We start from the raw sequence: 10,923 nt of genomic DNA, 5'->3' as shown, positions 1-10,923 counted from the left end.
ATGTTTTATCTCTCATCTTTCATGACATTGTTACTATATAATATGAAGTGACTGAAAGGCCAGTTTTACTTTGATGCCCACCTCTTTGACTCACATAAAAGGTTTACCTCTGTGCAAAGCTGTAGGTAGCTTTCAAAGGGTAATTGGTCACACCATTTTCCTCTTCCCTTCCCTCTCTGGCAAGCCAAAGTAACAGAACCACCATAAACCTCTGTGGTGGTTTCTTTTGTCTGGGTGTATGTGTGTGTGTATGAGCTCACACCAGTCACTGAAGACACACTGTATTTTTCTTCACTGCTGAGGCCAGTACTGTCAGTTCCAGCTTTTACAGGACAGGCTTGCATTTCCCTCCAGAACTGCAACAAGAGCTGTTGTTTAGCTGTGAACACCTGCTGTGCACTTTGTACCTGGGTAAATGCCTGCTGGACACAGCAGGAACAGGGGCAATTGTGACCTGCTTGTTCAAAGCCTTGTGAACATTCTGCAATCCCATGATTTCTATTACTGCAACCTCACCAGAGTTGCAAGTCCAGCTGACTGTGAAAGTCTAGGCCCTGTAAAATCTTTTCCATGTGCACACTGTAGGAAGCAGGGACAGTAAAGGCAGATCAGCACCTGTGCTGTTCCAAAGGTACTGCCTAAGATTTTGGGCGAGGAAACTCCCTCTTACAGATAGCTTACAACCCCTTTTGTGATTAAAAGGAAATGAATTTGATTTCTCAAGAGCTTGTGGCTTCCCCACAAACGTTGAGAAACAAATTCAGAATACTAGCAATATGCTCTAATCCATTTTCTAGATATAAAAGCTTCTTTATTACTGTTTTTGGCTGACAACACTTGAGATAGCATGTTTATCATCATTCTTAAAACACTTGAGAGAGAACAATGTGGGTGGATTTTTTATTTCGGTTTTAACTTCTTTATTTCATTGCTGTACAGCTGCATTACACTTGGCTTTAATCCCTCAAGCATTATTTTCCTTGGCAAAACAGTCACTGAACTGAGCAGAACTTACTATTGGAAAAATATGCTTGAAAAACCAGTGTGATGTCAATGCCAACTGAAACCCATGGAGCTTAAAATGTCACAAATGGGCCTGTAGCTGAAATACAGAGCTCCTCTTTTTTTTTTTTTTGTCTGAGCTAGGAATGTTGTAAGTCTTAGGTTGTGAAGTCAACTGTAAAAATCACAGAGTAGCCTCCTGAAGCTGAATGTGTGCTGAAACTGAATGTGTGCTTCCCTCCCTCCATAAACAATCATTTAGAGAACAATTATATAAAACTGGATGTAGGATAATTCCATAGGAAACAAATGACTGCATGGCTCCACTTCCAGTCTTGCCTGCATTAACTGTAGCTGTCTGTTATAACCTGGGCTACAGGCTTCTCAGAGAAAAGAGAGAACCCGACTTTGTAAAACATCTTTAATATTCAAATATATAAATAAGCACTACTGAAGAATAATTCAGAAGACTGCGGTGATTCATTACGAACAGATGCTATAAACGGGAACAGTAACATTGCTAGGTAAGGAAGAAGCAAGCTATTTTAGGAGTCTTGAAAATCTCTTCTAGTTCTTCAGACAGATCATGCTGCTATAGTTATTTTATAAAAAATTATATTCTGAAAAGCACTTTAGTAAAAGAAACCTTTTACTGGAACTATTATTTAACCAAGACCTTCTACAGCACTAAAACACACTGCAATTGAGTTCCTGATACAGTTTTAAGGATGGGAGGGGTGAAAATAAGAACAAAAAAACCCTACCATACCTGCACCAGGAGCTATTTATTAGCATAACACTCTTCCTTTTAAAGATTTTGTAACAACTGAAGTATATACAAAGTCTTACAGCATTTACACAATAAAAAAGTTTCCTGTTAGCTGATGTAGTATAAGGTAGTGCTGCAATTTACTTCAAAGCATGAATACAATAATGAAGCAGACCACTGTACTTTCAACTCCTCCACTACCACACCACCACTGTCAGTTGAAGTGACAGTTAATTAAACCACTGGGAAGACAGATTGTTGAAAGGTTTGTAACAGGTTGATTCGCAGCACTAACCATCTTAAGGAGGAAAAAAAAAGAGAAAAGAAAAGCTACATACTGTCATGTTTCTACACTTTCCTAGAGCTGGAACAAACTTTCACAGCCTTAGATATAACATATGCAAGACAACATAATCACATTTTTTCAGATATAGTTCAGCTACTGAGTGTATTTACTTCTGAATAGGAGGCGTTATATTGATATGGCTGTGTGTTTCCATTTTTTGTTCATTAACTCTTCAAATAGGTCTACAAAAAAATTAAGACAGCATGGAGTTTGTAGTCATGATGTGTTTTGACTAATAAAGGCATTCAATATCAGCTATAGGATCTAATTATTCCTGTCAAAAGTTTAAGACCAGGAATCTTTGAGTAAAAATCAAACCCACAAAATCCTGTACCTGCGCCATTGTCATCTGTTGACTCCAACTTTCTTTAAGCTTTTCCAACTGGTATAATACAAAATCATTAAAATGCTTACACCAACCCAAATGCAAATCTCACTTAGTTTATGAGAGGTCAAGCAGATTCACTAGACTACTTCTGCTGTAAAACAGAGGGAGCTTACCTAGGAAAAATAAACTTTTACTGAACAGTGCCTTACTACAAGTAGGGATATATAGTTTAACAATGATACATAATTTAAGAACATAGCATTCTTTGCCTTTTAGAAACAGCTCTCGTGTGCCAATAATGCACTTTCTACAAGAGATAAGGCTACTTTGCCTATCGTTGTATGCCTAAACCTCATATTTCGGCCAATTCCACTTTTCTTCCCCCCAAAGGGATTCTGTTTCAACTTGGAAACGAGTAAAGTCAGTTGACAATATCTGTATTAAGACAAAAAGTGACATATATAAAATCCACGAGGAACCACATAAATACCAAAGAAGTCATATAACCTTTCCATGTAAACACTTTGATTATACTGAAGCCCTAATCAGATTCTTGTCTTAAACTTTTGGCAGATAATGTGTATGCTCAGCCAGGCTTTGTAGTTAGTTACTGTTCAAGTGGAAGCCAGGTCAGCTCACATGTTGACAGGCATGCAACTTGGAAACATTGCACAACAAGCAACACAAAGATTTGAGAAGGGTACAAGACTTCAAGTAGACTTCACAACCCTTCACAAACTGAATATTCACAGACAAAGATACAGTCCTTGCTTTTTTCTACGGTGGATTTCTCTCTCACACATGGGACACTTTCTGTGACTCTCTAGCTTGCTTGATGCTATACAACCACTTGATGATTCTGGCATTCCTTTCAATGGCAGAAATGCCGTATGGCACACGGTCATTGGCACTGTCATCATTTCTAAGGTCACTGTTGCTGTCCTGAGACTGTTCACAGTCTGAGCTAATCATGCTTGCACTGCGAAAGTTGAGGGATATAATATCAGAGTTAGCCCTTGCAAAGTTTTCCATCCCAAGGTTTTCAAGCTCTTCAGGATCCAGTCCGCAGTAGTTAAAGAATCGTTCAACGTCTGCGTCCACGCGAAAGTATCTGTCGCTTAAGTCTGATTTTGACCGCTGTAGGGAGGGTCTTCTACTAACTCCGCACCCAGACTCCACTGCCTCAATCTCTGGGGACTTCAGGGTGGCAATGGCAGCGATTTTGGGCTTTGGAGGCAGAGGTGGGGCTGAACTACTGCAGGGTATTGCTTTTAAGGGCTTTGCACTAGTTACTTTCCTAATGTCTGAAGAGCTGTGAGAGACATGCAAGAAAGTCTCTGCTGACTGATCTAGGAGCCTTCTGCTGACATTGGAGCTGCTCTCCTGGGGGCTGCTCCGGCCCTGCGTGGGGTAAACCTTCAAGGATTCGGCGAACGAGTGTCGGTTCAGCTCAGTCGAATCGGCCCTGTGGGGTGGCCAATTTCGGGGACCGTGCTTATGCCCTGAGCCTGAGCTGGAGCCTTCAGAGCTGTTGATGATGTTCTTCAAAATCTCGAGTTTCAGATTTTCTCTCTGGACTCCACTCTCAGTCTTTGCATTGTTGCTGAAGACTTTCAAGGTGGGGCTCCCCAGCGCTCGCTTGGCCGCGGGACAGACCGGTGGCTTCGCCAGCACCGCCGGCTTCACAGGCTCCTGCTTGGCATTGATGACCTCCTGGCTCTTGACGTATTTCGCCTTGTCGGCTTCGAGCCTCTCCACCGCACTCAGTCTTTTTGGGTTAGGCTCCGCCTGCCTGCGAAAATAGTCGGGTCCTTTGTTCAGGATGCGGAGAGGAACGGCAGATGTGAAAGTCACGGCAGGGCTGACCGGCTTCACCATGCTACCTGTCGGTAATGTTTCTGTAGGCATGTTTGGTGGTCTTTCCCCCGCAGCCGTTTTGGATTCTTCTCTGGGATCTCCTAAATGCACGGTGCAGAAACATGTACATTAAGCACAATGAATAGCCGATGAATCCTGGGATCTGAGCGTTAGCAGCAGTGCCTCATCTCACAGCTCATTAAATAGCACTGCGTTTCTCTTTTAAAGGCAGCCTTTGTAGGGCAAGGGCACCCGACACAAGTCCGTATTAGTCCGCTCCGCTGGCTCCTTTCTTCTCGCTGAAAGATGTGGGAGTCTGGCCGTCCCCCCTGCGCTCCAGGAGCGAGCGGCAGCGATCTGAAAGGCAGAATAACCAACCACACGTTAGCGGGAGCGCCTGACATCAGAGCGATAGCAACAGCCGCCTCCCGGCCCTCCTCTGCCTCTGCCTCTGCCTGCACCCGGGAGCGGCCACTGCCGCACGGGCAGCACACATGGAGCCCCTGCCCGCCCCTGCCCAGCACCCTCTGCACCTCACAAGATGTGAAATCGTTTCATGTTTACACTCTGAACTTGGATTTAACAAAATTATATTGGGGGAAAAAAAATTCTAAAAAAATTAAGCCTCATCACAATACAGCCATACATTTCCAGAGGGAGAAAGGGAAGCAGAATGAGACAATTCAGAGACTTGAAGCCACACATCTCCCAGTAAAAAAAGCACTTATTACTAATATATTTGGCTTAGTTAAGTAGATTTGTGAACATGTTTTATCTCTAACCCCCAAACATTTTTCTCCTTATAGGCAACATACTGTATAAATCTCAGCAATCAAGTGTATTTTCCTTGCTCATTAAATTGTCCAGAAAACAATCTGGTCTAAAAAGCAGAGAGCAAATAGAAACATGAAGAGTTTTAATTGCAATGCACATCCTTCACTGCTAATCAAATACAGAATGAACAAATAAAACCAGGAGATGTCACTAAATCCACCAGTTCCAGTTCCTAGTTTGTTTGAACATTGGTATCTATAGCACTGGTACTCCAGCAATAAAAGAAGGCCTTCCAAGCTCTCATGATCACCTTACAGGCTTAACAGAACAACAAAAAGTGTCTTTAGTTTTTTATGTAAGATTTTGAGAACATGAAAAACCATTGTGACTGGGTTTGAAAAAGAAGAACTTGTTTTCAACATGTAGATAGATATAATAACTCAGGTTTTCTATCAAGCCGTAAGTACAAATAAAATTTCTCTTCATCTAAATTATTTTAAGGCTTTATCACTGAGATTGTCACAACAGTCTAAAATCCAACACCGTGGATGATACTACAAGTGCTGAAACAATTTTTCCTAAACGAGGCACTGAAGGGCACTTACCATGGAATCTACTTTTCAAGCAGTGATTTTGCTAATGGGTCTCATTTGTTTTATTACTGCCCCATTAATCTATGCTGCCCTCTTTAATATCCCATTTCTATTATCACTGTAATCTTCAGGGAGAGAAAGAAAAGCAGCTGCTCCTTCTTCACTCTATCTTAAAGAACACAGAACAGCATCCTTCTCTGGGATGATTTGCTTTCATGTTGCTGTCATCCTATGTGTTCTCATCCATCAATGCTCAACTTGAAATTCCAGATCAAGTTACATTAACAGTAAAAACAAAACAACCTCAATCACTGATGACCAGAAACATGTGATATATATACATTAAACACTTTCTACATATTATCCAAGGTCAAAGCGAGCAAATAAAATATACAAATGCTATAATGAGATTATAGGAAAAAGCTGAGCTTTCTCCTGAAGGCTCACTGTCACAAGCATTCTTCAAATACAAACTAACATATTTAGGTGGGTGATAAACCAGACAGAGATTCAGTGCAATTGAAAGGGTAGTGAAATGTTAATTAAGCTTCTCTTTCAATGCTGTTTTATAAATCCTAGTGCTAACTCCTCAGCAGTTGACATCTGAATTTAAACTAAATCTTCCTGAAAGAGAAAAAGCTTTCCTCATTTGAATCAACATACTTATTGATACTGTTTTGAAATTAAGTATGATACTTCCAAATGCACAGAAGGCAATTCCAACTTGCATCTGCACACACATTTCTCTTCCGTACACACAAAGCAAATCTTTCCACATTGCCAGCTCAGAGCTGGATGGCTAAGTGCCTGTAGAAATATCCCATTCGTGTGTATATTTAATACTTGTGTGCAGAAATGAAATCTGTGTGAGAGCAGGGGCTTTGTCAAGAGGAAGAAAACCCCACAAACAACCGAGCTCTTTGTACTTAACACTGTTCACCCAACTGAGTTAATACTACTTGAGTAAGCAAGAGAACTCTCCTGCTAGACCACTGTCATTAAAGGTGACCATGTCCTGCCCCTGAGGACAGCTGCCAACTCCATTCTCCTCCTGGTGAGTGGCTCTGCACACTGCTACAGATCAGAGCTATGGGAACCCAGGCCTCCAGCTCAAGTCTGCTTTTGAAGTCCTTTCCCAGCATTTAACAACTTCCTCACTTTGGATAGCCTTCATCAATGTCAGCAAGCATTGCCCAGTAGGCTGAGCATCCACATAGGCTTCAGCACCACACTTAAAAGGGAACAAAAAGAAGAAACATAAATCCCACCATGCACACATGTTCATTCGAGAGAACAAGTGTGCTTGCCTGCAAGCACGTATGGAGCCAGGTGCCCCAGAGTCAATGGGAATATGCTACAACTGGCAGTGTGCTTCAGGCATGTCTAGAAAGAAAAGCAAGAACCTGGTGAGGAGCCAGGACAGAAATGTCCACCTGAGCCAGCACAGGGAGCCTGGGGGTTGGCAGCCAAGTGGTGATGTGGCCAGCCATGGAGGCTTTGTACCTGTGGGGCTGCTGCTATGAACTAAGGAACATACAGCTATGAAAAGAGATCAACTTTTTGTGCATTGTTTAAATTTCTCCATTTCACTGAAGTGCTGTATTTGAGTATCACCAGAAAGCTTATTCAGTATTCTCATCTCAGAGAGATAAAAATTACTAACCAGATACAGTTAAAAAAGAAGGTGTGATGAAAGAGAGGTGGATGAATGTAAAATCTAATGAAACTTCTGCCTGTGCTGGTGATTGCTGCAGGCTGTTCCTACTGCTAACTGGGAAAACGAGCTCAAGTTTTACCAGCTTCTCTTCTGTCCATGGGCACCTGGAACACCACAGCAACACTACAGAACCTTGCTACTTATTAATTTCATTGTTAATGATAAGAGGCTGAGAGCAGCAGTACAGGGTTGTCTTGGGAAGACTGAGATTCCAGTTGTGAAGATCATCATTGCAGCAATCAGGGCATAGAAATGGCTCTTTTCTGGCTTAAACTCCAAAGAAACTCATGGCTTAGGCATCTGAATTCCCTTTTCCTGTTGGGAACATCTCTGGTACCAGTAATATCTTGCAGAAACTCGAAGGCAAATAGATTTTCTTCACCCACTCCTAGAAAATGTGTGAAATATATCTAGGGATCCAAGAAATGTTCCTTTCTCTCTGTTTACATCCAGAGATCTGCTGTACAGGTGTAATCTTTCTATGGACTCAACTGTTTTCAGGATTTACTCTGGATTTCTATTACTGCTCTTCCTTACAAAACTACTAGACTTAAGAAATTATTTCAAGGAAAACAAAGACAAAAACCTTACAGTTGCATTCAAACATAGTTCTATTTAATACCATGTATACATTAATAAAACCTGTCTGAAAGGTCTTACTGAGCTCCTCTAATATCCCACAACTATTGCACACTTGCTGAGCAGAATACAAAATGCACAAAGTTTTGGGTTTTCAAAGCTGCATTTTCGGCCAGACATTTCAATCCAGGATTCCTTTGTGGCAGAGGCAGAGATTCAAAGCACTTAATTCATTCTAGGCATCACAATTTAATCACTCCTGAGTCCATAATATGCTTGTCAGATATTCATATTTAAATAACCAATGCACTATCTGCATGATTTAGGGGAACACAACACAGCCTAGAGCAGCAATAGCTATACAAGTAACATTAACTACAAATAAATCTCCTATAAAATATTCTTTCCTTACTTTAAAACTGAGGCAGTAGGAAGACATAAACTATGCAGAAACTTCGGAATCTTAGGTCCATATATTTTAAATATGCAGTTACTTGAAATGTATGGGAAATTTATGAGCAGACTCCATTGTGGCAAGTATTTATTTCTAGCACTATTATGAATACAACAGTATTGTACAATAATAGAGATCATTTTTTCCTCTCATACCTAAAACTGCATTCTAAACACAGACTGACTGAATGGTGTCAACTGACAGTAAATGACACACTTCCCTCCTCCGCTCTGTGGTGTCCTGTAGCTCCTACGCGTTTGGCCACATTTCACCCAGTCTTTGTCTAAAAGCATCCACAGAAAGGCATTACATATTTTAGCAGTATTCAAGTTACAGAAAAAGCAGCAAAAAAAGCCATGTGAAACTGTGGTCTAAATGAAATGAGTGAAATGCCTGTCCTTGACTTTGGTGAGGACATTGCTTCACCTGACAAAGTTACAATGAAGCTCATTCTCCTAATTCATCCCTCTGGGACAGCAGATGAAGGGATTGCACAGAAGGGAGGATGATGTATAGTGGATAAATATAATGAAGGCTGACAGCCTTTACTCTGCCTTTCTTTATATTTAAAGGCCTGTGCCAATTTTATTTTCCAGGTGATAAAATATAACTACCACTACACCTCAAGATGCACCATAACAAGACATAAATTCCAGCACAAGTAATCAAGAAGTGGCTGCATCAGGACTCAAAGAGATCACAAAACAAAACCTACACAGGAATGCAGGACACAGATGGAAAATGTCAGGTTCCCCTAACACCTGGGTGCCCTTCAGAGCTGCAGGCCCCATTATGAAGATACTGGTTATTTAACAGTCACAGCAAAGCCTACAAATGAGAGCTTCACTGAGAATCACTGGCTACAGGTCTGTGTGCTAAGTTATACTAATATGTATGCCTAAAACTGATACAAGTTATTCTGTAGATAATTGTCATTGTAAACCTCACATATGTATGTTACTAAGTTTAAAAAAACAGGCAAAGCCTAAGTAAACTTGGCTGAAATTAATAAAAGGTCATCCATATCCAGAATGGCAGCAGTATTTCATTTTTTAAGCCAATTTTAGATAAAGATGTGTATGCTGTGTAGTCTCGGTCCCATATAATATTAACTGTCAAGATAAAGCATGAGGAGATGAAATAGTGTTTCAGATCTACCATCACTCAAAATACAAATGAAAGTGCCTGTTTTCAACTCTGTTCCTCCCTAAAATGTGGTACAGTGAACAGTAAGAGCAACAGGCATCTGTTCAAGTATACATTTAAACCTTCAAAAGGTCATGAATAATGTGAACTACAGTGACCTGAAACGGAGAGTGGCAGAATTACAAGGCAAGAAAAATTTCTACCAAAGGGAAGGCAGTAACTTTGGCAAAGGCAGTCACTTTTCACTGCTGATGTGTAACTTCCAACCAAAAATACCAAACTACAACTAACATTGTTTGCAATAGCTTGCATAGCTGAGCATAATATGGGCTGATACATTTATGCTAATTCTGCTTTGCTCTTACATCAAAGGCTTTCAAGACATAACTCTCCATAAATACCACAGTGTCACCACTGAGCACTCTTCCCATTTTAATATGCAGTGAAAATGATGAGGTTTAAAGCAGGACATTGCCATAACCAGAAATGCTAACACTGTTAAGTTGAAATAGCTGCTGGGAAATCCATGGAGGTATAAACATCTGGAAAACAGGAAAGCAACCTAGCAGCTGTACTTACATACTAACCCTGTAATGTATGCCTAGATCTCACTGGGAGCTGGATATAGATACTTCTTTGAAAGAAAAAACTTTAGGAAGTATTTTGCTTCTTTTTAGTTCTGAAATCCATCTCCTACCCAGTAGCAGTAATCCACTCCCAGGGATGCTTCTGGGATAAATATTGCCCCATAGATACCTCACAATGATGAAAACTCTGATTTCTTTCAACAGGCTGCATAAATGCAGAAGAAAGCCCAGAAATGAAATTCCCCTTTTTCCAATGAGACAGTACAAACCAAAAGAAAATATCTTATTATTTACTACAAGCTGTGTTTATAAAAGTTGTGTTTGTAAATCAGTTTTGTTTTCTCTGGACCCCTGTTTTGCTTAGACAGCATTGTGTTCTTTGCAATAATTTCAGTTGCTTACTTAAACTAAAAAAACCCCAAAAAACACAAACCAAAACAGCAAAGGGCCTAAAAAATTATAATAAGGAATATGATGTTTTCCTGGATTTGTAGCCTTATGTGAATATTTCTATTTCAGTGTGCATTTTATGAGAATAATAAACACTTCACAAAGTTTTAGGAAACACCCTTACTACTTGTTCATCAGCCAGTGGCAATGGTCTCAAATATAAACTACTTTTATACTTTTAATTCCACATCTATCCATAACTGTAATATTTTAAATTTACAGCCTCCTCCTTACAAGGCCACAACTCCCAGTTTATCCTGTGGGCTCCTGAGCCTACACAGTTTTCCTAGGATCTTTTATGCACTTTTAAAGATCAACACA

At 40.4% G+C, this 10,923-nt stretch overlaps 1 protein-coding gene across 3 annotated transcripts in view; it reads right to left on the bottom strand.

The window, feature by feature from the left end:
- Positions 1 to 1,409: 1,409 nt before the first annotated feature.
- The window catches only part of FAM110B (family with sequence similarity 110 member B), a 112,661-nt gene continuing 103,147 nt past the window's right edge, over positions 1,410 to 10,923 (bottom strand). For all 3 annotated transcript variants that reach the window (XM_058031729.1, XM_058031743.1, XM_058031733.1), the window contains one exon: positions 1,410 to 4,659. In XM_058031729.1, coding sequence (XP_057887712.1) covers positions 3,241 to 4,353 — 1,113 coding nt within the window. In that variant the 5' untranslated portion in view covers positions 4,354 to 4,659 and the 3' untranslated portion in view covers positions 1,410 to 3,240. The remainder of the gene's footprint in view (positions 4,660 to 10,923) is intronic.

The sequence above is a fragment of the Melospiza georgiana genome, chromosome 1 (assembly GCF_028018845.1).
Source record: "Melospiza georgiana isolate bMelGeo1 chromosome 1, bMelGeo1.pri, whole genome shotgun sequence".
Classification (NCBI taxonomy): Eukaryota; Metazoa; Chordata; class Aves; order Passeriformes; family Passerellidae; genus Melospiza; species Melospiza georgiana.
Note: the sequence above shows the minus strand (reverse complement) of the source record. Positions and strands in the feature narration are given on the sequence as shown.